At 47.6% G+C, this 26,374-nt stretch overlaps 1 protein-coding gene across 1 annotated transcript in view; it reads right to left on the bottom strand.

The window, feature by feature from the left end:
- Positions 1-728: 728 nt before the first annotated feature.
- The window catches only part of LOC104312117 (gamma-aminobutyric acid receptor subunit gamma-4), a 44,150-nt gene continuing 18,504 nt past the window's right edge, over positions 729-26,374 (bottom strand). The window contains exons 4-9 of the mRNA XM_069811208.1: positions 17,001-17,221; positions 16,322-16,404; positions 14,739-14,876; positions 13,027-13,179; positions 8,024-8,226; positions 729-6,912 (exon numbers count right to left, since the gene is read on the bottom strand). Coding sequence (XP_069667309.1) covers positions 6,619-6,912; positions 8,024-8,226; positions 13,027-13,179; positions 14,739-14,876; positions 16,322-16,404; positions 17,001-17,221 — 1,092 coding nt within the window. The 3' untranslated portion in view covers positions 729-6,618. The remainder of the gene's footprint in view (positions 6,913-8,023; positions 8,227-13,026; positions 13,180-14,738; positions 14,877-16,321; positions 16,405-17,000; positions 17,222-26,374) is intronic.

The following is a 26,374-nucleotide window of genomic DNA, read 5'->3' as shown; positions in this document are numbered from 1 at the left end:
TGGCAGCATGTCAGGGCCACGCAGGGTAGGAGGCAGCACTGAAGAAGGGAGACCGCGTTTTGGGGGAGGGGTAGCAACAGGGCAATGTCTCTAGCACAGCAGGCATGACTAATGAATGTTTCTCCAAAGGAGCAAAGGGTAAGGCTTCACATACGTGGCTGTGTGGGCTGAGGGCTGGATTTGGCAGCCACGCGGAAACTGCTGGCCTTCGCTCCTCCTTGCAGTTTGGGGACGGGAGGCTGGGCGGCTCTTGGGGGAGGCCTTCTTCAGAGCTGGGGTTGTGCTTTTGATTATGATCACCCCAAAAGTCACCAGCATTATGATGGGGAGCAGAAAGGCCAAAATAAAGTCCACCAAATATTAATGCCACCTCCCCTCCCCCCAAAAAACACTTGGGGAGATATTGGTATTTTCTTTACAATGGCAACAGACTGAAAGGACCAAGCAAGGGTTTCTCTTGCATTAGAAACAATGATTTTAAATGGTAGAGACCATTTAAACATGCTTCTGAGCAGTGTTGATTTAAAGCAACTTCTTTCTTTAAAAAAAAAAAAAAAAGAAAAATCACCCACCCACCCCAAAAATATCAGACCAACATTTTTCCCCACTTTCCAACAAAATATTTTTCTCTGGAGAAATAAAAATATTAACCAGCTCCAATAACCCCATCAGTGGGGGAACAGGGGACAATTTTTAGCCTTCTTACAAGATGTAGATAGACAGTGGTGTTGAAGACAGGTAGTCCATATTGTTGTTTATTATTTATAATAAGTAGCATCCAGAAATCTCAGTTAAGGAACAAGCCCTAGTGTGCTAGTCGCTGTACAAACACACAATAAGAGAGTGCCTGCCCTGAAGAGCATACAGTCTAAAAATGGTCCCTTACACAGCATAATTTGGAGGGGAAGGATAGGAATTGGAGACAGAGAAATGAGAAATCAACCTTTTTCCTGACTTTTACCTTCCAAACAAAAGCCATAAAACTTAAGTGCTGAGATCACCGTTTCCAGTCCCCATCATTAGCTAGATATTAGAATCATAAAATCATTTAGGTTGGAAAAGACCCTTAATATCATCGAGTCCAACTGTAAACCTGACACTGCCAAATCCACCACTAAACCATGTCCCTAAGTAAGTGCCTTGTCTACATGTCTTTTAAATACCTCCAGGGATGGTGACTCAACCACTTCCCTGTTCCAGTGCTTGATAACGCTTTCAGTGAAGAAATTCTTCCTAATGTCCAATCTAAACCTCCCCTGGTGCAACTTGAGGCTGTTTCCTCTTGTCCTATCACTTGTTACTTGGGAGAAGAGACCAGTACGCACCTCACTACAACCTCCTTTCAGGTAGTTGTAGAGAGTGATAAGGTCTCCCCTGAGCCTCCTTTTCTCCAGGCTAAACAACCCCAGTTCCCTCAGCCGCTCCTCATAGGACTTTTTTTCTCTAGACCCTTCACCAGCTTCGTTGCTCTTCTTTGGACACGCTCCAGCACCTCAATGTCTTGTAGTGAGGGGCCCAAAACTGAACACAGTATTTGAGGTGTGGTCTCATCAGTGCCAAGTACAGGGGGACAATCACTTCCCTACTCCTGCTGGCCACACTATTTCTGATACAAGCCAGGCTTGTATGGCTTGTATGGCTTCTTGGCCACCTGGGCACACTGGTGCCTCATATTCAGCCGGCTGTTGACCAACACCCCAGGTCCTTTTCCACCAGGCAGCTTTCCAGCCACTCTTCCCCAGCCTGTAGCACTGCATGGGGTTGTTGTGACCCAAGTGCAGGACTTTGCACTTAGCCTTGTTGAACCTCATACGTTTGGCCTCACCCATCGATCCAGCCTGTCCAGATCCCTCTGTAGAGCCTTCCTACCCTCCAGCAGCTCAACACTCCTGCCCAACTTGGTGTTGTCTGCAAACTTACTGAGGGTGCACTTGATCCCCCATCCAGATTGTTGATAAAGATATTAAATAGAACTGGCCCTAATACTGAGCCCTGGGTGGTGCAGAAAGGAGACAGCTTGGCAGTGAGTCACACTGCTGATGTTGACACCATTCACCTCAAGAATATGGTCCCCAGGTGCTAGTCTTCCATCTGCAGCAATGACAGAATCCTGCAAGACTTCCTGAACAATGTTTCCTAGTGAGGTGTCATTACTCCCCGGCTATCCTCATCCTCAACTCTTCCTTCAGGTCTTCTTGGTGAATTTCAATTTTGTTCTTTTCAGCCATAAGACTAACTTAACTCTCTGAGGAAGGTCTTCGTCAGTCTCCTCAAAAGCTGGATTAAGCAGTCCAGGCTCTGCAGTCCCTAGTGATACCACAGCAGCTGCAGAGCTTGCCACAAAGTGATGATATTCCATTTGGTACTTCTGGATCCTTGTGTGTGTTTGTCTCCACCTTCGTAGGGGGATGTTCCTTCCCTTTGGAAATTGGATTCTTTTTCCACTGTAGTTCAGATTTGTATTTCTTGAAACCAGGACACCTGTCCTACAGATGAGCTTCTAGTTCTCACCGCTGCATTGTCTGCTGACACTGCCTTGAAAGGACAGAAGACAATCAGCTTATCCAACAGGTTTCTTACTAGAAGGCTGGACTTGTGGCACTGCTGGAAAGAGAGCTTTTTCCGATCCACAGGACAAAAGTTATACTCCTGCATGAAGTTTTCAAGGCATTTGAAACAGTGCATATGTCCACAGGGGGTGTCCATAGGTTGGAGAAGAGCCTACAGGCCGATATGGCAGATAAGTTCATTGTCCACTTCATCCTGGAAGAGATGATTGTCCAGCAGGAGGTGGAACTGACCACATTCACAGCAAAGTTCACTAACTTGGGATGTGTGGTGTTCTGCTACAGGATCAGCCATGATAGCCAGCATCAAGCACTCTCGGGCCACCAGCAAGGAAACTTGTCATGTAGTAGCTGTCTGACAGAGGTCCTCTGTAGGCACCGGGGCTGGGAATGTGACTTGCTCATCCCTGGGAAGGGTAGGGAGGAGGTGAGGGAAGTCCAGCACCAACTCAGCCTGTGACGGTGGCAATACGTGGCTCCTCCACCAAGTTTCCGGCTGGGGAAGAAAGTCGAAACCTACTTGAGGGGAGGAGGCAGCACAGCCACCCAGGTGTCTTGCAGTTGCCCAGGTGCCTCCATCTCTCCTGCCCAGCACAGCATGGCTCAGCCCCATGTTCTCAGGCTGTGTTCCCTGGAGTGAGCTAGTCAGACGCTGGTGAAAAGGCAACAGCTGTGCCAGGCTGAAAGACACTGCGGTGCCATAAGCCATCCCAGCGTGATGGCAGAAACTACAGCATGCAGGGAAAGGCAGGTGGTTTATGCCAGTCTAGGAGGGGACCAGTGGGCCTTGGCTCCCACTGTCTTGCTGAGCAGGGCCAGACATGGCTACTGGATGTCTCTGTGCCCTGGATTCCCTGCTGATATAGCAGGGAAACCTTTTTTCAGGAAACTGGAGCTTTGCAAAGTAATTCCAAAAAATGGCAGATTTTTCTTTCTGGCTTTTCTTAGCTTTCCTTTTTTGAGATAGATACTGTAGAAACTTAAAAACATGATTGAATTTGTGCATGCCTTTATTTATTGAGCTATTTATGATGGGCACAGATTTCCCTAAGCCAAAAAGCCCCCTCCCTCCTCCTTCCCCAGCCTTAGTAATCAGCTTCCTTGTGCTCCAGCCCACGCTAGGCTATTTTCCTCTGTCAAATCCTCCATCACTGGTTAAATTACCTAGGTGTGTGTTGGCTTTATCTTTTTTTGGTGAAATCTTATAAGCTTTCAATTCTACTTTGCCCAAGTCCCTGTCATCCTCTTAGGGCTCTTGTACACCCTGCTTCTCTCCTGGCTGATCTGTAAAAGGTCTAATTTCAACAACCTGCTGCTCTCAGGGCTGAAGTCTGTACTCCGGTGCCCATGATGATCATCTGTGTCCATCAAGGCTCCCAAGTGCTTCACAGCTACAGTGAATTGCAGATGTTTGGACTCCTTTGCACATGGATGTTAAATTTTCCCTTCCACAATCCCTTTCTCAGATGCTCCCCTTCCACATTTAGCTGCCTGTGTTCACTGCAGCCTACATTGCCTGCACACCTTTTATGCCACCGCACTGTTAATGAGCATATTTGGCATGGGCCCTGCTTTGCCACCCGGGTGTCCTCTCCCACGCACATACTAGCAACTGCCTTCTGACATGTGAAGACATGCTTCATTCAGAGTCTGTCGCATGAGCCAGTTTTAATCTAGGATGCTCTTTCCTTTTGGCTCCCCACAGAGATCACAGGACCCTGTTTAATCCAGCTCCCTGTCGGTGTACGGTTGAGTCATAGGAGGTTTTTCTCTTGCTACATCTAATAGCGCTTTGCTATCAGGAGCAGAACATCAACCTGCTTGGCTGGGAGTCGGCACTGTCACCCAGCAGCTCTCCTTGTCTGGAAGTTGTTTTGATTCTTTTCTTAGACTTCTCCCTCTCTGTGTCTTTCTCTCTAAAACATTAATTTCCTCTAATTAGAGCCTCCTTAACAATTCTTTTTTCCCCTCTCCTCAGTTAATTTCCTCTAATTAGAACCTCCTTAATAATTCTTTTGCTAAATCAATTTCCTCAGTTAGAACCACCCGCCATAATTTCTTTCCATCCTTTCAAAAGCTGTCGGAGTAGCAAAGCAAATTATGCTTCTGGGTAACCTTTAGCTCTTACTTGGTATTTTAAAAGAAGAACTGTAACAGGTTAGACAGGCACAATTTCCCCTTCCAGAGCTATGCTGGTCTGACCCCATTAGGTTATACTTAGCTGAGTGTTGTACTATTGTATACTTAATTAGGCGCTCTAGCTGTTCCTCTGAAACCAAGGTAAGGCTGAATGAATTAAACATGACACTTCATTATTCAGATCAGATTTAACAGTGTCAAAATCCATCTTTAAACCAGATCAAATTGCTCTCTAAGAATATGTAAAACCTCCTGCCCGTTAGCTGTCCTGTGAGCCAGCCGTTCCTAACTTTTTCTCTGCAGCCATGCCACCTTTCTTCTTGTGACAAGCCTTTTAAGTACTAATTGTTTCTAAAACATGCTGTTTTTAAAAAGAAATTTTTTTGTTTGTAATTTACAGAGTAAGTAACTATTAATGGTACATTGCTTTTCACAATCATGCTGTGGGCCACATCAGCAGTTGGTATAAATGGGGGGGGCAGCTGATTTACACATTATGGACCTTGGGCCTGAGTTTCCTCTTCTACATTACGCAGTTTCTTCCCAGTCGAGACTGCATTATGCATTTCTCTATCCCTTCAAGATGGACCATAAGGAACCATCTCACTATGTCTGACCTTCCTGAAATCTACAAAGGACAACTTGCTCCATTTCCTGATTTTGGGAAGAAAAGGGCCAAGTATTGGTGGCAACTAGGAGGAGCACTTCACTTTAGTGAAGTCTGTTTTTTTATGTAATTATGAAAAAAAAGAAGTAAGGAAACACATCTGAGCTGCAGGAATGCTCTCTCCCCACCACTGGTAGGTGCAGCACTGGTGGCTGATCATGTTCCCTTTTCTAGTACCCCTTTCTCAGGTTAGCACCTACTACCAAGCACAGATCTGATGGTTTCAACAAGTGTTGTTGTGAAGGAGAGCACTGCCCTGCTATGATGCATGGTACAATAGGGCCCAGTTCATGTGAGACAGGCCAATGAAAGCTACCTCACAACAGGCCTATGAGACTGCTTCTGGTCTTTGTAGCATAAGGACTTTGTCTCTCTTTTGGCTATGCCCAGCATAAGCTGCGTAGCCTGCTCAAAGTCCTGATCACAAAGCAGAATGTCACTGTGAGCCCTGAAGAGTCTGCTCCAGTAAGGCAGATGGGCCCTTCAAACTTGTGAAGTGCTTTTTACCACCATCTGATGAGAATCAGCAATGCCTCAGTGGGTGGATGCCTTGGGTGCCACTTGGTACAAGTGGAGTGATCCATGAGGAAGGCTCCACAGATATTCTATGGGGAGCTGGTGGAGGCTTGCAGCTACTCCATCCTTGTCAGTGCCACTGTCAGCTTTCTGGGCAGGTTCAAAACATTTTAGCCAAGCCCAGCTACTGTGGAAAAGCTGTACTGCTGCCCTCTTTCACACTTCTTTCCTTTGGACCTTTCCAAGCCTCTAGCACTCCACAAAGTCTGTTCTGGTGGAAATGGTGCAGAAGTTGTAAGATCTCCTTTATTTTATTTGCAGTCTTAATAACTGTGCAGAAAACTCCATTTGCCATCACTTTCCATGGAATTTTGGAGTAGGATTTGATGGAAAAATGAAACCCATTAAGGTTTTTGTTTTTGACAAAATCCCTAATGTTTGAAATGGGAATAGGATGTTTTTGGACAATCTTACAAGGAGTAAAATGCTGGTGGTGCTGGAGAGGAGGTTGTCTGGGAAGGGTAAATTCTCTAAAAAGATACTTTAGAAGGCTAAAAAGAAAGCTGTCTGGTTCTTCTCAGAAGAGATGAGAGAGCAGGAAGAGGGAATCACCAGGTTGAATTGTTCAGGCCGACAATCGACTACAACTGAAGAGATGCTGTTCTCTATGCTCCTTGAGAAGCCCATCTTGCTGGTCTCCAGTCCTTTCCAGCTGAGGACAAAGAACAGCTAGAGATAGAGATAGGCAATCCAGTAGACAATGTTGAAGAGCAGGAAGGCAGTGGGGAAGAAAACTCGAGAGTAGGAGTCCAGGCGGGAGATGTGAATGCGGACCCTCCCCTCCCGCCACATTCCTGTCTGACAGTCTTCAATGCAGCAGAAGAACCTCTCGCATTCCTTTCCTTCCAGACAGGGGGAGCCAGGGTCTTCATCCTCATCCTCCTCTATCTCTGGGGGCCAGTGCATGATGTTGTTGATGTTGATGGTGGTAAAGGATGGCATCACCTGTGCACCAGCAGGTGGCTATAATGAGGAGGGGAAAGTGGATTAAAGGGAAGGAAAAGGCAAGAAAACATGTTCTAGACACCCAAACCCATCCAACTGGCAATAGATCATAGCATAGGTGCAGTTCAATGGAGAGGGATGACTGATCATTCCCCATCTCTGCACCTGGTTGTAAATTACCACCTTGTCATACTGTAGGGACTGGCAGCTTCCTGCATGACTGTGAGTTTCCTCCCTGGCAGCCTAGGGCATAGCCTTAGTCAGCAAAGATTTGCTCTGATTCCCTATCTCTGCCACTAATAGTGCAGAAACAGGACCTGTTTGGTTTCAGCTGTGCTAGCCTCTTCCCTCATTCCCCTGACCTAAGCTGTCTCTGAAGACACAGCATACAGTCCAGATGTGTCTTCTGGTTGCTGTCAGTTACTGGAGAAAAGCTGGAGAAAGGCTGTGTGTGACCCATAACCTCTTGGCCCAGGAGCAGAGGCATATCATCAGCCTCATGGAAGAGCTCTCTCCACCTGTGCTGGGAAATGAGGCTGGAACAGAAGAGATCTGTCTTTTTTGGTTTCAGTTCTGTCCCAATTCAGAGGCCTGTTTCAGCCAATGTCAGAAGTACCTGCCATGAGCTTGGGCAGATCTCAAGAGGATGATGACCACTCTGGGTTCACTATCCGCACACTCAGGAGGTCTTCTGATGGACAGACCACAAAAGAAAGTGGGTTTCTGCATCTCTGTGACATAAGATACCTCTGTAATCCAGAGATCAAACCCGTACAGGTGGAAGAACCTGGGTATGGATCACCCTGTCTTAAAGTGGACATTTACATTTGGTCATGTGAGTCATCCTAAACTGTACTGATAAGCTCTCCAGCAATTCTGAAGAGAGCACAGGGTGCCTGGCTCTGACAGGGACCTCCTAGTTTTAGGGGAGCCTCATCTGCTTTTTCTGGTTGTGTCTCACCTTTCAGGTGCTCAGACCCAGCACACAGAGAGGTTTGAGGATGTTGTGAACACAGTATGGGTCAGGCAGTAAACCACATCAGCAGTTTCCAATGCAGGCTCAGGAGAGATATTTCTAACTAGCTTGAGGTTCTAACAGCATCCACCTCTGCTGGCTCCTTTGACCTACCAGTCTAGCTTTCCTGTTGTTTTGCTCAAGTGGTTTCTTGTTTCCCACCAGGTAGTTGAGTGTAGCGTACTCCATGAGAGCTGCAAAGACGAAGATGAAGCACACAGAGACAAAGAGGTCCATGGCTGTGATATAGGAAACACGGGGAAGGTGCTTGCGGGAGATCGTACTCAGGGTGGTCATTGTTAGCACAGTTGTGATACCTAAGAGAGAAAAGAGCTGGTTTAAGTAATGAAGAGGAGCACTTGTATCTTCTGCATGCATCTACACCCAAGAAAATCCACATTTCCCCTCTCATGTGGGAGAGAAATTCCTCTGGTTGTCTGGTCCCATTTTTGCTCTGCTCAGAGAGACACCGGTCTTGAGGTGCCCTCTGACAATGCTCTATGGAAAAAGAGCTGTTCAAAACCCAGGTGTCACACAGGCCATCAATGTGAACTGGTAAAAGGAGTGGGGAACTCGGACTCTGCTTAAGGCTGTACACAGGAACAACTGCTTGGATGATGGCAAGAGGATCCAAAGGAAGGACATGCTAAGAGGCAATAACACTGGATGGATGGCTTTGGGCAGGCAATGGGTGAGTTGGGATTCAGTCAGTGATGTCTGGCTGAGTCAGCAATAAACATGGCAATGTCTTAGATGACACAGGACTGCTACTTCTGTCTGATGTGAACCAGAGCTGGAAGGCAAAGGCCTCTGTTCTTCTTCTGCCTTTGTCTTTGAGCATTTGCTCCCAGGATTAATTCAGCCCAATGCAAAGCTCATCATAGAATCATAGAATAGTTTGGGTTGGAAGGGACCTTTAAAGGTCATCTAGTCCAACCCACCTGCAATGAGCAGGGACATCTTCAACTAGATCAGGTTGCTCAGAGCCCCGTCCAACCTGACTTTGAATGTTTCCAGGGATGGGGCATCTACCACCTCTCTGAGCAACCTGTTCCAGTGTTTTACCACCCTCATTGTAAAAAATTTCTTCTTTATATCTAGTCTGAATCTACCCTCTTTTAGTTTAAAACCATAACTCCTTGTCTTATTGCTATAGGCCCTATTAAAAAGTCTGTCCCCATCTTTCTTATAAGCCCCCTTTAAGTATTGAAAGGCTGCAATAAGGTCTCCCCAGAGCCTTCTCTTCTTCAGGCTGAACACCACCAACTCTCTCAGCCTGTCCTCATAGGAGAGGTGTTCCATCCCTCTGATTGTTTTTGTGGCCCTCCTCTGGACTCACTCAAGCAGGTCCATGTCTTTCTTGTACCGAGGACTCCAGACCTGGATGCAGTACTCCAGGTGGGGTCTCACCAGAGTGGAGTAGAGCGGCAGAATCACCTCCCTCGACCTGCTGGCCACATTTCTTTTTATGCAGCCCAGGATATGGTTGGCCTTCTGGGCTGTGAGCACACATTGCCAGCTCATGTCCAGCTTTTCATCCACCAGTACTCCCAAGTCCTTCTCCACAAGGCTGCTCTCAATCCCTTCCTCCCTCAGCCTGTACTGATACTGGGGGTTGCCCTGCCCCAGGTGCAGGGCCATGCATTTGGCCTTGTTGAACCTCATGATGTTCACATGGACTCACTTCTCAAGCTTGTCCAGGTCCCTCTGGATGGCATCCTGTCCCTCAGGCTTGTCAGCTGCACCACTCAGCTTGGTGTCATCTGCAAATTTGCTGAGGGTGCGCTCAATCCCACTGTCTATGTCATTGATGAAGATACTAAACAGTACGGGTCCCAATATGGACTCCTGAGGGACACCACTCATTACTGATATCCATCCAGACATTGAGCTGTTGACCACTACTCTCTGGATGCGACCACCCAGCCAATTCCTTATCCACTGAACAGTCCACCCATCAAATCCATCTCTCTCCAATTTAGAGAGAAGGATGTTGTGGGGGGCTGTGTCGAAGGCCTTACAGAAGTCCAGATAGATGACATCTATAGCTCTTCCCTTGTCCACTGGTGTAGTCACTCCATCATAGAAGGCCACTAGGCTGGTCAGGCAAGACTTGCCCTTGGTGAAGGCATGTTAGCTGTGTCAAATCAACTCCCTGTCCTCCATGTGCCTTAACATGGCTTCTAGGAGGATCTGTTCCATGATCTTCCCAGGCACAGAGATGTGGCTGGCAGGTTGGTAGTTCTCAGGGCCCTCCTTTCTACCCTTTTTAAAAATGGGGGCAATGTTTCCCTTTTTCCAGTCACCGAGGTCTTCACCTGACTGCCATGACTTTTCAAATATCATGGAGAGTGGCTTGGCAACTACATCAGCCAATTCCCTCAGGACTCTGGGATGCATCTTGTCAGGTCCCATAGACTTATGTATATTCAGCTTCCTCAGGTGGTCACAAACCTGATATTCTCTTACAGTGAGAGGGACTTTGCTCCCCCAGTCCCTGTCTTGCAGTCCATCCACTGAAGAGGTGTGGGAAGAGAGGTTGCCAGTGAAGACTGAGGCAAAAAAGTTGTTGAGTACCTCAGCCTTCTCCTCATCCATTGTTACCAGTTTGCCAGTTGTGTTCATCAGGGCGGTACACTTTCTTTGACCTTTTTCTGGCTGACATACCTGTAGAAGCCCTTCTTATTATTCTTTGCATCCCTTGCCAAGTTCAGCTTGAGCTGCGCCTTGGCCTTCCTGACGCCATCCCTACACAACCAGGCAGCGTCCCTATACTCCTCCCAGGATACCTGTCCCTGCTTCCATTGCCTGTACATTTCCTTCTTGCCCTTTAGTTTGACCAGCAGGTCTTGACTCATCCATGTCAGTCTCTTGCCTTCCTTTCCTGATTTCTTACACCTGGGGATCGAGAGCTCTTGCACTCTGTGGAAAGCATCCTTAAAGATCTGCCAGCTCTGTTCTGCTCCCTTGTCCCTGAGGGCAGTTTCCCAGGGGGTCCTATTGGCTAACTTCTTGAACAGCTGGAAGTTTGCTTTCCTAAAATTTAAGTTCCTGACTTTACTCTTTGCCTGACCCATATCCCTAAGGACTGTGAACTCCACCAGTGCATGATCACTGCAGCCAGGCTGCCTTCAGTCTTGATGTCACCAATTAGCTGACTTGCATTGGTGACCATCAGGTCCAGTATCACGTCCCCTCTGGTAGGATTGTATATTACCTGGCTTGTATATTACATTGAGTTATCCTCAATGCACTCCAGGAATCTCCTGGATTGCCTGCAGCTCACCGTGCTACTTTTCCAGCAGATGTTGGTGTGGCTGAAGTCCCCCAGCAGGACGAGAGCCTGCGAGCGCGATGCCTCCTGTAGCTGGAGTAAGAAGGCTGCGTCAATAGGCTCCCCTTGATTGGGCTGCCTGTAGTAAACACCAACCACAAGATTCCCTTTGTTGCCTTGCTCTCTAATTCTTACCCGTAAGCTTTCAACCTGCTTATGGCTGTTCTTCAGAGACAGCTCTTCACAATCTATCCATTTCTTGGCGTAGAGGGCAAGTGGGTAGGAGATGATAAGGAATCTCTTTTGACTTGAATGGGGCTTGGAATTGTTTTTGCAGCAGCAGTAATGCTCACAGACCTGTTTCCAGAGATGAAGTATCAGGAGCCGACAAAGGATCAGCTGCAAGAGTTGGTATCATGATCTCATTGACTGCTTTTTAGGATGTGGAGAAGATGGAAATCCACCTGTTCTTCCTTCTCTAGAATTCATCTAAATCCACCTGCCACCCTTTCCTGGGGTCACCCCAATGGCTCTGGGTGGGAGCATGGCAAGAGATTTTCATATTTTCCTGCTGTCTTTGCTTTAGCAGATGTGATATGACTTCCTATATATTTGAAATGCCAATGGAACTGGTCTGGTTTACATCTCCCTAATGTAGGTTGGCAGGCTTAAAATGCACTGGGAATCATTTGTATTAAGTACAACAGGGACTGTGGAGAGAATACATTGCTCTTGATGTGCTGAGGTCCCTTACCACAGAGAGGAGCCCCCCTCCTGGGGAAACTTGCCTTTGTTTTTTGAGACAGCCACCATAGTGGTGTCAGCCTTGCAGAACATTTTGCCTCTTGCTGTTCATTCCTTTCCCAGCCACAGACTATGGCGTACCCTCACCTCCATTGGAAATGACACCCCATTCTTCCTCCTGCTCTTTCCATGGGCACCAAAGAAATTGATTTTGATAGGGAGGTGGGGAGAGATGGTCAGAATGTATGGGCTCTGACTAGCCCTGCCTGATGCTGATGGCCCCTTGCCTCTTCTCTTCCTCCACACAGAGGCCTGCAGGGAGGGCTGGGAATGCTACCTCCAATTAAAGGGAAAGTCAGCAAGGCTGATGGGAAGGACAGCGCCAGGAAGCAGAGCTTGCTGCAAAATGCAGATACAGCTAAAGTGTATTAAAGATTTGTAAAGACCTGTCTAGCGCCTATCAGAGCAGGATTCAATCAACATAAGCTTTTTCCTGCCTCAAAGAGCCACTGCAGGTTGCTGAGAAAATCTAAACAATAGGCAGAGCTGTTGCCATGTCCTGGACTCCCACTGTGGTGTGACTGACAGAGAAAGGCTGTACCTACAGGGCTTCCATGTCCTGCCAGAGCTTGGGACTCTATGGATACAGCCGAGCAACTTTGCTTGTTACCCTACAACCTTCTTGTCATTGGTCCTACACTAAGCCCTTGAAAAGTCATGAGGAAATGCAGAATACATGCTTGTGACAGGAGCCCTTTGGCCAGCATTGCAATGCCACAGCTCACCCTTTTCCCTTTCAGCACATGAGAATACCACATTGTCAACTTGGAAAAGGCTGTGTTCAGGTCTCAGATCAAGATATGAGAGTGTTGTGCTATCCTGAAATAATCCAGTAGTCCAAGCCAGCACAGCTGGAGATTTGGTTGAGCTTGAGGATAGTGTTACAAACAGAAAGATGGAGGAGTGGACTATCCTCCAGTAAACTGAATAATGCCAAAAGATGGCAAAGTGCTTTAGGAGATTTTGTACTCCAACACTGCCAGTCTGCTAGCCTTGCAGAGTTTGACAAGCATCAGACGTGCAACAACCTGTCTCTTACCCAGAGATGTCCTGGCTGGCGTAGAGTCTCTCTTGATCCAGAAGGAAACCCAGGAAAGAACAACAGTCAGGATGCAGGGAATGTAGGTCTGAATGGCAAAATAACCCATACGTCTGCTTAGGTCAAAAGAAACTGTCATCACCATGTACTCCCCTAGGAAAAAGCAACGGAGACATTGGAATCATAACATGTGGCTTCCCGAAACACAAAAATCAGCAAAGTTTCGGAATTTGGAGTGTTTCTGATGAGGTTTTCTTGTTGTTTTAAGTGCCTGGCTGGCTGGTTTTGTGGCTGGCTTTGTGGCTGGCTTTGTGGCTGCCCAGATTGTTAGCTTTATGGACAGCTGTGTGGCTGGCTGAGTAGGTTTGGTGGCTCACTGGCATTGTAGCTGGCTTGCTGGTTTTGTGGCTAGTGGACTCTGTGGCTACCTGGCTGGTGCTGTAGCTGTCTGACTTAATGTCTTTGTGACTAATTTAAGAGCTGACTTTGTGGTTGCCCAGCTGCTACCTGCCTGGCTGGCTATGTGGCCACCAGGCTGCATTTGTATTGGCCCTGCTGTGTGTCCAAGCACACTGAAAAGCACACTGTCTGGCAAAGTTTCAGAGAAGAAACTATAGAGTTTTCATCTTCAGCTGATTGCTGCAAGGGTTTCTTTTCTATAGAAGCTATTTAGCTGTAACAGGCTACACGGCCTGGCTTGCTAACTAACTACCTGAACTGTGACAAAGGAAGTGTCCTTCAATCACTTTCATTGAGACTCTGGTTCTGGCCCTGGAAAAGGAATGTGGTGCTGTACATCCTAATTGCTCATTTGGCAACTTACAGCTGAGGTTCTTCCGCTTTTTTAGTGGATCCTAGTGAGTATTGGAAGAAAGCCACCTGACAGCTCTAGGGTTAAGATGGAGCTTCCAAGCAATTACCAAAAAAGAGAATTACAAATGTCAGACAGCCACTAGTGCATTCAGGACACTTCCACTGCACCAATTCTTGTCCCGGTTTGTCCTGCCTTTCTACCCCAGTTAGAGGCTGGCTGCTGGTGTTGGCAACAGCAGCTTTCTGCAGAGTGGGAGAAGCAATATGTGAACTTGCTGCTTCAGAGGGCTTAAAAATATGAGCTCACCCCACCTGCAGGAATCCAAAGAGGCTTTCCTCAGTTGTCTGTGGGAAGGAAAGAGGATGTGAGCTATTATGAGGAGGAGGAGCTGAAGAGCCTCCATTCCTTAGTTTCTTCACACATGCAGCCTTGTTCCTGTCTCTTAAAGCATAATTCAGGTGTTTGTCAGCCCCACACAACTTTACAGAAGGAAAGATTGAGATCTGCAAGTTCTGATTTCCCCACCCCTGTTCTAATTGTAAGCATCATCCAGGAATGACATAGTATGCACATACTGCAGCAAGAGGGGATCTGAGCTCCATCTCCTCTCCCTCTTGATCCTTTAGTTAGGGATAGCTTCATTCACATCAGCATTGTCACCCCACAGTTCACAGCTGTCAGTGGTTCTGGCCTACCCCTGCTTCATCTTCCCCTCACTCTTAATCTCCATCACTTCTGCTCCCTCTAGCAAAGGTCCATCCCTTCATTCTTACATTTCTCTAACTGTGCTGTTGTGACTTTCCTTCCCCACCACTGTGGAGCTGTCTGATGACTCCTTTGCCTCCTGCAAGGTCTCCAACACACTGACGTGTCTGTGGGCTGTCTCCCTTTGCCTCACCTGCCCCAGTCCTGAGAACTTCTGAGGTGTTCCTCAGCCCTGTGAAGTCAAACTGGTACAGCCTCCAGGTGCGCTGGTCGGAGACCTCAATGGAGTAGCGCCTCCAGCGATAGACAATCTCCTCACGTGGGTAGCCATCTGGGAAAAGGGTCAAGGACATCAATGAAATGGTACATCATGTGCCTCCACCTCATTCACCACCCTGACTGCAAAAGCACTGGCATCTCACTCTAGCTGTTTTGTAAACATGAAGCTTTCAGGCAGGTATTTCTCATGCCTTTTGTTTAGGTTCCCTTAGGCATCCCCACATGCAATGGGGGTAGGGACAGCATCTCCCCTTGTGGGCCACTTCAAATCCTAGGGATGGGAAATCCAATGCTAGAAACAGAGTTTTTCTAAGGACTGCACTGGTGGGAAAGAGGCTTGGATTGGTGTAAGAGGACTCTCCCAGCCTGAAATCTTTAAGGGTTTTAGCTCCCTGGGGCAGCACGGGGCCCTCACTACTCCTCATGACTACCTCCCCTTCCCAGGCATGACTACACCAGGAATAAAAAGCTGTGAACATGGGAGGTAGCCTGGTTGTGGCTGCTCTGACTATCTCTGTACCTCTCGCCCTGGGAGCTGATCCTGAGTATGGAAAAGAAAGGGTGCATTCTCCATGGAGAAGGAGATCTGGCTCCTGCAGGCTGGAGCATGGCTTCTCCTGGCTCTGGCTTTCTTGACAAAGAAAGAAGCCTACTGTGAAGCAGGGACCTCAACACCTACGATAGAGTTCCTCAGAGGAGGAAAGGAGCAAGAGCTTGGCAGCAAATGAAAAGTGTGTTTCTAATTATCAAGCATGTATGGCATGTACCGTTAATTAGCAAAGAATGAGGGATGGTGGGAGATGAGGGGAAGGTATCTCCTCAGCATGCTGTCTCCTTCTGAAGCATCTCAGAGCCACGTGTGCTGCATCTCTTCAGTGGCAGGGGAAGCAGGAGAGGCAAACCCGAGCTAAGATGACTGAATCAGATTTCCAACCAACGCATGAGGACAGGAATCTCTTGGTGTAGAAAGGCTCCCTGCAAAATTACCAGTGGAGATGTGCCAACATCAGCAGCCCTCTCTGCTGATGAGAATGGACACGTGGGGACTGAGAGGGGAGGTCTGAGTACCCCTCCTTTGCCATCACCTTGGGTGCAGAAAGTGGGCCTGTCTCTGGGCTGAGGTCTGGAAAGCCAAGCTGTCCCCTCAGAGAGCAGGAGAAGGGGGAAGATGCAAGGCAGGACAGGTGCCATTTGTCTGCCAGCTGAAGGGATATACTCTGTCTAGAGTGACCAGAAGGTCAGTGAAATAATCACCTCCAACCATCCACCCAAATTAAGGAGAAACTCAGAGGTGCTGTGAATCTGTCCCAGAAGACCTCTTCTAGCCCAGAACTGGGAGGATGCTTCAGGGCATGACAGGTAATGGCCCAGGAAGACAGTCACAGAGATTAGGTGAAAAATGTAGCTAAAAGGGAGGATGGTCTTCCCAGAAGAGATTTATTCTACTGAGGTTTCTCTACTTGCCTTCTAAAACTATTAAAAAATATATATACTCACAACTGGAAAAAACCAAAGGGCAGGAGTGAGTGTCCATTGGGAAATTCTGCAGCTGGAGCAGACATTCAGCCTCAATCGTCAGCCTGAGAGAGAGGGAGAGAGAGAGAGAGAGAGACTGAGATATTGTGTTGGTGAAGGTGGTTTGATTCCAATACCACAATGTGACAGAGAGATTCTCGCTTCCTTGAGAGAGAAACACTAATTTGTTGAAGATCAGTCTGTTTGCAGGAACGTTTCAAAACAGCAGCAAAATAAAACATATGTTTGGATATTTTCAAAGTGAGAAAAACATTTAATTTTCACATTCAAAAAGCTTTTTTGTTTAGTAAGCTTTTCAGATTCATTTATGGGACTGAGAATTTATGGGAACAAAAGCCAAATGTTTAATATCAGAATTAAATAGCTGGACTAACCAACTTTTAAAGGATTTTGGTTTAGGAAACCATTTGTAGTTTTGACTTTTTTCTAGGTATGATATGGAAAAACAGTTTGATTTTTTTGGAAGCCTTCATCCTGGGAAGAGGAAGCCCATTCTGCAACCAGTACTGCATATGCACTCCCATCAGCCCTGGGAGATGTCTCCACTACTCTGTCCCAGGGCACCTGGAAACCTCCTCTGCTTTGACCAGCTCCTTTTTCCCTCACCTCAACAGCCAGCTACAGTGCCTGCTGCATGTACCTGAGTGTGTAGAGCACTTTTCCATCATTCCAGATGCGGAGGAGCTGATTAGGAGTGGTTATCCAGTGGGAATCAGCCCGCTTGGAGTTCCTGAAAAAGGTATCTGGGATCCAGATGCGGCTCACCATGTTGGTGTTCAGCGTGAGGGCCTTCAAGGTGCTGTTGAAACGAAGACGCCGGTCATACCACGTCTGAGCAAAGAAGATATCAATGGTGTATTCCTGTGAAAGAGAAGGAAGAACATGTCTTTCCAAGAGGGATTCAGGCAAAGCAGAGTCCTGTCCTCTGGTCTGCAGGCCACTGTTTTGGAGTCACAGCCAGAACATTTGCTTTTTAAGTCTGGGAGCAGGTGTCAGTGACCACTGACACCTTTCCAGGCTCATCTTCAGCTCGGGGTCAGGACATCCATGGAACACTTAGGAAGAGCAAAGACTGTGTGTTGACTGGTGGGTTGAGCCGTAGCATGTTTGGCCTGACCCATGCCTGGAAAGCCAAAACCATACAAACTAGGGCTTGGGCTTCCTCTTGATGGACAACTCAAGCCAAACACTCCTTTTAAGCACAGGCATGAAGGAATAGTGCGGACATTGGTTGAATCCAGTCCTAAGTTCAACTACACCTTTCAAACACAGTCAAGGAAAGCTGCTTACCAACTTACCAGAGAAGGCAAGCAGACAGCAGTTTCTGTTATTTATTAGGACACAGCCCAGCAGTGCTCCATACACCTAATTTGTACATATAGCAATAGCAGTGTTGTGCATAAACCTAGTGAGAATCCATCCCTTACTTCAGGACGTATACTATAAATGGTTTATATGAAAAATGGGGGCACTGTGGGTTTCTGGGCAGATACCCTTTGCTGAAGATTAGAAAAGGAAGCTGGGGCAGGGGGTGCTATGGACCCAGCTGTTGGTGTAACCAGTTCAAAATCTTGAGCCTTTTGCAGACAGAAAACAGAGTTTCCACCATAATGAGGACCTTTGGTTGTGATGAGAGAGAGGGTGTCCTAGCTCACCCATAGCTAGCGTTTCTGGGGGGCAGCTCCTGTCTGGACTGGACTGGCAGTAGTCCAGATCTTTAGCCCACCGTTCTCCTGCTTGCTGCTGCAAGACAGTTTGCTCCTTACCCTCTTTTTCAGCCTGCCTGAGAAGGTGCTAATTAGTGCCATGCAGAACCATGTCTGGCACTTAGTGGCGCTCTGAACCAGACCCCCAAATCCAGTTCCACCAGCCCATACTAAAGGCTGTCACCTGCTCCTGACAGCTCCTCTCTGACTTGGACTTTGCTCCCTTTCACTCCTGTTAAACCCCCATGACCACAGAGGCATCATCTCCCTCTCTCCTGTGGGCAGAGATGAACAGCGTCTGACTTTGCCATTTCTTCCTCTCATTCTCCTCCTCCCTCTATTGATTTATCTCGATGGAATTTTTATGACTGCAGCACATCCTCCCTCCACTGCCCTCGCTGCTGGTTCAGAGCTGACTTCTTCAAACCATACCATTAAAATAGATGCGGTGCTCTTAGCACGCTCCCTTGGACAGCATGTCCTGCTGGGGGCAGGCAGAACAGGGCAACACACGACTCCCTGCTTCATTTTCTTCACCCTTGCTCCACTGTCAGCTAACTAGTGATGAGTGATTGGTACCGAAAACGTCCCTTGCATAGGAATGAGATCATGAGAAAAGAGCATTTGCCATCAGGCAGTCGAGTCACTATCTGGGCTGATCCTTCACCCTGGTTAGACACAGGGATGAGCAAAGGTGATGGGGATGAGGTCCTAAAATATCTCTAAATGGGGACAGATGCAGCATGTTCAAAGTGATGGCATTGCCTCTACGGTTCATTCAAAACAGACAAGAGGAGACACAGAGCTAGGATAGCAGCAGCCCTCAAAACCAACCACACAAGCATGGCCACTGCCTGAAAACAGGAGGTGGAGAGAGCCCATTCCAGCATCTGAATGCTCTGGATCGGACTGGGTACTGCTTGGACATAGGGTATATGGTGATGAAGACACAGATCAGGTTGTGAAACAGTGAAATAGAGCCCACAGCCGGGCAAAGAAGCAATGGCACAGTAGGGACAAGATGGGGTAATGGCAGCCCAAGAAAATTACATATACGGGGAGGGCTGGCTTTATTCTGCTTGGGGCCATTTTCTTTTCCTTGCCAGCTGTTGGGTGAAAATAACACAACATTTGACATATTCTCCCCCACCCTGCAAACCCTGTTTGAGCCAGTATGAGCTTACATTGCTCCTCCTAAGCAATATCTCTGGTGTAGGGCAAAGCAACCAAAACTGCAATGAATGATGCCACTATCAGTTTCTATGTCCTAACTGGAGTCACTTGTGAGATCTTGCTTCTGGGCTGGCTGCTCAGATTAGATGTCCTGCTGTAAAGTTCAGCATTCAGGTCTGGGATAACCAATGCTAACGTGTCAGGAGAGTGGAGGGTCAGCTATCCCAGGGGTTTAGTATTGTCAAGCCCAGATTTTCAGAAGGGATCAGAATTAAAGAGCTCCTCTTGTGCCATTCATAGCCAGCCTTTGCAGAAGGTCTACTGCACAAGTCATTCAGCTCTTCTGAAAAATCTGAGTTGTTATTGTCACTGTCCTGTGGTTTGATCTAATTTCAGCAGCTATTATTAGCACAGCTATTCATGAGGAAGAACTTAGTGGCTGAGCTGGCTCCCTTGCCTCTAGGTGGGGAACCCATTGGGAAATGTTGGCATTTACAAATGTATTTTCATTCAGAATTATCTGAGGCAAGTTTTATAAAAAAAATGCTCTGTCCTTTGGGAGCACTTTTACCCTTCCAATTCTCTCCCCCATCCCGCTGCAGGGGAGTGAGCGAGCAGCTGTGTGGTCCTTAGTTGCCAGCTGGGGTTAAACCACAACAGTTCCTGAAGACTTTATCACCTCTTCCCATCAGGTGTGGTTTGCATTGATGCTGAGGAACCTTGCAGGACTGCACGTCCACACCAGTCAGTTGTGGGATAGTGCTCAGGCCTTTCTCTGAGCATTAATCAGATCCCACTTAGCTGTAGGCACCTGACCAAGGTGATTAAAATAGGAGGTGTTTTCACCATGGGTTCTTTACAGTCACTGGAGAGGGGTAGGTATTTCTGGAGGAAGATCCCAATATGAAGCAGTCCAAGTTGTCTTCTGGAAATGCCTCGCACACTTGCTGACCTTAGAAGAGTCCAGGTTGATCAAGGCTGAATAGCTGAAGTTTGGCAGGGTGCACTCAGCCCCTAAAACTTACACCAGTGCTGTTTCTTGAACTCCTGCACCCCTGTAGTTTCTCTCTGTCCCTGATTCATTCTCGGGCATCACAAAGAGACTTCTCAATACCTCAATTTCCCCATGTGGAAAAAGCTTATTGTAAAATACGCCTCCAACATTACTGTACCATCTGCTATGCGGCACATGGAGGTTGTTAACTTCTCTGTAAAAGCATGGGCTTTTTTTGAGTTTTCAACAGAAGGAGCTAGTGGAATAAGAAGAATCACTCTAACAGTTAGGTTGCACCATTTGGATCACACGTGGGGTAGCACACACATGTTGGCATGCATGCAATATTACATCAAACTTCAGTCATAAAATAAAAAATCAAACTACCCGTAAGGCAAACACTGAAGACTGCCTACCCTAAATACTATCATGTGAGTTTATCCAATGCTGAGGAATGCCCTGCAGCATTGCCACTGCTAGCTGTGTGGGCTCATGTCCAACTCAGCCTTTCAGCATGTCCCTGCTGGCCCTTGGTCACCGTCATCACCTGGCACTGCTGCACATCACTGATCAGTCCTTGTTTTCCTCATGTGGGCAGCACAGATGCTGGTGGAAACCCAATTCCAGAAAATGGTAAAATCTGAAAACACTTAATGGAAGAAAACCTGTCCTGTAAAAGAGCATTTGCAGCAAATAAGGGGATGTGGAGTTGACAAGAATATTTCATCTTGGAAGAAAGAAATAAAACAACAAAAAGCTGTTACTGCACTCTCAAACCCTTTCATTTTTAAAAACACAGTTTAAGTGAAAAGCTATGGAATTTCCATGTGAAAAGTCATTTGAAAGAAAACCTCAAAATTTTCAATCCAAAAGAAAATAGGCAGGTTCAGAAATCGGCCTGTCCCCAGCACAAGAGAGTTGGGAGCTGGCCACTGTTCTCTTTGTGTGCTACCCTAAGCCCTGCTCCTTGGGTCATCCCAGCCCCAGCCGCTCTGCCCTAACCTTCATGGCCCGGGAGCACCTCCCCACTTCCCATCCTGATGTCCTTCCTCATACAGCAAGGACATCCAGCCTGGCCCCAGGTAGCTCCTCCCTGTGCCTCCTCTCTCACCTCTGTGTGTATGTGCATACACATGGGGAATCAGGCCATATTTCCAGTTAGATTTGGCCCCAGAACTCTAGACTAAGTTCCACCCTGAGTTCAGAGCAGATATGAGTTAGGGCTACTCAATTTCAGACTAACAGCTTAAACTCACAGGGTTAGCATGACACAAGTTGAAATTAGCAGTTTGTATTTTCAGGTTACCTTATACACCAAATAAACACAGCTGTGCATTGCCAGAAGATCCTTTTCAAATGGCTGAAAGCAAGTTTGTGTGTGCAGTTCAGCTGACCCCTCTCAAGGGTGCAATTTGTGGGATACAGAGGAGTTGGTACTACATGGTTCCTCTGTATCCATCTATGAGCTTCTTTCCCTGTGTTCTTTAAGAGCTCAGCTGTCTGACAAATGCCAGACAGAAGCAAAGCCATGAGATGAAGATGTCTTAGATGTCTTCCTTAATTAGGATAAAATTAAGGATTTAAAGGTGGCTTTTGCAACTTCACTTGTATTCAACAGCAACAAGAAAACCTCCAAATAGAGGAGACAGACACCTAGAAACAGGTTCCTCCATTTTCCTCTGCTGGAGAGATAGTTTGGAAAATTCCTAAATAACAGTGGGGCTGAGAGATTAATATCCTAGCCAGTCTCATTCTAGCTTTTATTGTTCTGATATTTGTTTTTATTCATAGAGCCCTCTTCCCTCTGCACCTCCAAGCAAATCCCTTGCTGCAGTACAGTAAAGCAGGTTACTTTCCTGGGAAGCATGGCCAGCATTTCAGGTGGGCTGATGTGAATCTGATGGGTCCATGCTGTCAATCACAGAGCTAAGCAAAGCAAGCATTACAGGCAAATGCTTTGGGGTGCTACAATTCAGGAAAATCTCAGGAGGAGATTTTGGAGGAGACGCAGGAATGGGGTATATTTCTTTCGAGGGCTGGTAGGTCGCTCTGTGCAGCTCGAGGCAAGCCAGGAAGCCTCCAGTCTCCCTCTTCTGCAAAACAGGGGTCAGCCCAAGCATCCACCCTTCAGGCAGAACTGCACTTAGCAACTCCACACCCCTGCAGCCCTTCCTTCACAGGTGAGCATTTTCTTCTCCACAACATCCCATGCATCCCTCCCAGCCTGCAAACATCTGTGACAAACCCTGGGCTGCTCCCAGCAGCTGGCTCCACATCCCAGGGAACACACTCAATAATAGCAAAAAGTCTGGAGACACTCTCCAGACTAAATAAATAAACTAAATAAAATAACCTTATTTTAGAAAAATCTTCAAATCTGATGCACAACTTCTTGTCCCCACAGCTTGCAGGCAAGAACGTGCTTCTAGCATGACATGTGCAAGCACTCTCCAAAGGCAGCAAGCAGAGAGGACATGTACTAACAGCATATGTTAATGCTTGACACTGACCACTTCAGCGACCAGTTGGGCAGTGTCAGGCTTCTCTCAGTTCTACCATTAGTAGTGTGAAACACCTTGCTTGTGGATGGCTCCGTGTCCCTGCTCTGGGTGAGTTTTGTCTCCCCAACACAAAGAGCAAAAGAATGAGAATGTAAGTTTCATTATGTTTCCAAGGTCCTCCTCTCTCCAAATCAGACCCTAGAGAGCTTTTTGGACATGATGCTGGAGTGACTAGGGGACCTCACAAGGACAAAAGGAGCAGAGCTCTGATGATCTGTGTTTTCAAGGTGACACACTGAACTTCCCATCTGTTTCACTTCTGCAGCAACACAGGCAGTGCTGTCCTTGTCTGAATGTCTTTTGCCTCTGCCCAGGGAATCTCAGTTGAGACAGCATTCTTTTTATAATACAAACTCGCTGTTAAAAAACCATCACCATGTCCTGTGCTCGTGCCAGGAGCCTTCAAACAAGACATGCTGTACATGCTGCTCTGTCGATTGCAAACTCCCCAGTCAAGGCTTGCTCACCCTTGGAGTCTCTGCATTCGGGAACTGGACAGGGCTTTCAAAACCAAGTGCTGGCTTCTGAGATCTCTACCTGCCTGCTCCCATGCATGTGCAAGCAGGGACATCTAAAAGGCAGGCTTTTATACTCATGACAGCCAACCATCCCAGACTCTTTCTTCCCCCCCCCAAACACATTCTTCTGAGCCGTTCCCTTGTACCACTGCTTCCTGCCCATCAGTGATGTTATCAGCTCACATGCAACCCCAAGATGGCTACTGATTGCCTTGGTGCCTGTTCCTCATTTCATGGGAATGTAGCCTGGCACATGGAGTCTCTCACTGTGAGCCCCAGGGGCACATGACCTAGAGTGTGTGTTTTAGCATCTGATTAACAGTCATTACCCAAAGGATCAAGGAAAGTCCTTGAGTCGAGACATGACGTCAGCCAGACTCTGGTTTATAGAAGCACAGTCTGCCTGCACTGTCCCTGATGAGGTTATTCCTGAAAAGGCAGAGGTGTGGACACAGGATGCTATATGCAGACGGGGCAGAATTAATTAAAGGGGAAGATACTGAACACTTCAATGAAGTATTATGCAAAGCACCATGGGGAAGGAGCCACCTCCTTTTAGATTAATTTTTCACCACTCTCGGGACAGGACATGGCCTGGGTGAAAAGTTTTGTGTAAGCACCTTCTGATGCAAACAAGGATGTAGCCCAGTTACCATGAGCTCTAGAAAATGCCTGGGCTGCTTGCAAAGCAAAGCCACACTTGTCCAAAGTCTTGTTTGCATGTCAAACCTTACTGCTAAATGCTTAAATGCACACCGCGATGTTGGGCTTGAAGCAACTTTGTGCCAGCAGAAGAAAGCAGGTGGGGGAAGAGAAGAGGTAAGGACAGAAGCACACAGGATAACTGGAAGAGAATACTTAGCACTTCGGGCAGGTGCTCTTGTTTATTTGTCCTTTAAGCTCATGGGGTGTTTGACGAGACAAAAACAAATTTTCTTTGAAAGGGCTAGAAGACAAACCTTTTCACTGCATACAATTAACTCCCTAAGATTGCTCCTCCATGACAGCTTGGCAAGATTCGGATGAGAAGCTGGAATTTCTTTAATTGCACTTCCCATTCCCATGCCACCCACTGTGATTAAAATGAAACACTGGGATGGGCAGTCTAATACTTCCCAGGCCTGGGAGAGCAGCTGCTGCAGCTCCCCTGTACCAGAAAAAGGAAAGTAGGAGGTCCTGCGAATGCCCCAAGGTGTCCAGTCCTAAACACTCCTGGGGAGGGGTGTCTGGGATGGTCAGCTTGTCCCGATGGAGACATCTGCAAGTCTATCATTGCCTAGGAACATGATCTGTTCCTCCAGCTCTGACATGTTCTTTGCCCTATCTCTCTGTCATTACAAAACTCACTGTCCTGGGCTGCTGAATTCCCATGAGCCTGCCTGCAGGCTCCTGCTCAGTGCAGGAGCTGGACACTGCAGCTTCACTGTCTCCTCCCTAGGATGGAGAGGCAGGAATGAGAGCAGTATCCTGTTGGAGCAGCAGGGAAATGGCCCTCAGGTGAAGAGAAGGAAGGCAGGAACGTCCTCCAAACATTAAATTACATGGGTGCCTTCAACTCTCAGAGGCACATGGCTGTGTGGTTTCGAAGTATGAGAGCAAGCATCCTTCTAGGCTTAGGGCTCGACAGCTGGGCCTGTCTCCCTGCCTCCAATCTGGTACCTCATACAGAAGGGACCACCACTGGCGTCAGCACTGGCTTTGCCAGACCCCAATACAGCCTACTGCTGCTGCTGGCTCATCAGATGGACTAGGGGGTGGCAAAGTCAACACTGCCTCTGAGATTTAGGGTCTGATTCTCTTTTACATCCAGTCCCTATGTGGGCGTACTGAGGGTTTTGGTGAGGCAGAGTAGTCCACAGTAGTCTGTAGACTGTTGTAAAGGTCTTAGCACTTTTCCCTGTCTGTTCAGGGACTGAACAGCCCACATCTGCTGCCCAATTACCTTTGCTGTTTTTTCATCTTTCCAGGCTTTCTTGGGTTTTCTCTCTTTTTCCCTTTGCTCCCTGCTCTAGTCTTCTTTCCTCCTCCTCCTCCTCTCCATGCCTCTCTCCACATGCTGTTTGGTCTGTAGCTCACCACTCTGCTTCTCTGCCTCAGCAAGAAAGGCATTACCACCCTGCCTACGCCCCTCCTCAGACAGAAACATCTTCAATTGTAATGGCCCTATTCAAGCACCACATCATTTCCCATGCCCTTCCCACCTTCTCATGGGATTTTGCTTTGTCTAGTAAGGCCATACGCTCTTCAGGGGAGGGACCACCTCTCTCTATGGACTGAAAGGTGTCTAGGGATCTCAGCTGGATGACAACTGTCGTGCAATGAGAACAGACAAAGTCCCTCCCACTGCAGTCTTAGTGATGAAGAAATTGCTACAGAAGCTGTGCTTTGAGGTCAAGACAGGAAGGAAAGGGTGGCAGAGACAGGGAGCCATAGGAGCTCTGCTTTCTGTGTGGATCAGAGCTTCAAGCTTCCTTCCAGTGCAGGAATTGTATGCATGGCACAGCAGCATGCAAAACCAGAGGGGTTAAGAATGGGCAAACAATGTCAGGCAGCTTCCCTCTGTCCCAACAGTCATAGGAGCTTAGGGACAGAGTATAAAGAGCAGGAATATCACTACAGCTTGCTAAATATGCCCTCCTCCATGAGAACCACTTGCTTCCAAAAGCACTGAGCTCTGTCAAACCACCTTCACGGGCAGCATGTTTACAGGGTGGAGAAGCCAGCAGAGCCCAGAACTGGTGCTGAAGAAGCGATGCTCGCCACCAGCCATGGGAGCTGCGCTGCTCCTGGGAGATGAATCACAGGCTGAGGTGGGCTAATGGGCTGCCCCACATGAGGAGTCATGACACAGCACAAAGCATGATGAGGAAACTGGCCCTGGGTGGGCAGTATGGTTCAGCTCTCGAAGAACCAGTGAGCCAGAGTGGCACGTAAGAGAGGTCCACCTCCCAAACCCTGATGCTACTCTGTCCTCTTCCCACCAAAATGGGTCTGAGAAAGCACAGTGCACCCACGTCCCTGGGATGCCATCCATTGTACAGAAATGCCTTTGCTGGCCAGGA

Source organism: Haliaeetus albicilla, chromosome 23, assembly GCF_947461875.1.
Source record: "Haliaeetus albicilla chromosome 23, bHalAlb1.1, whole genome shotgun sequence".
NCBI lineage: Eukaryota > Metazoa > Chordata > Aves > Accipitriformes > Accipitridae > Haliaeetus > Haliaeetus albicilla.
The sequence above is the reverse complement of the archived record's forward strand: the minus strand, read 5'-3'. Positions and strand labels throughout refer to the sequence as shown.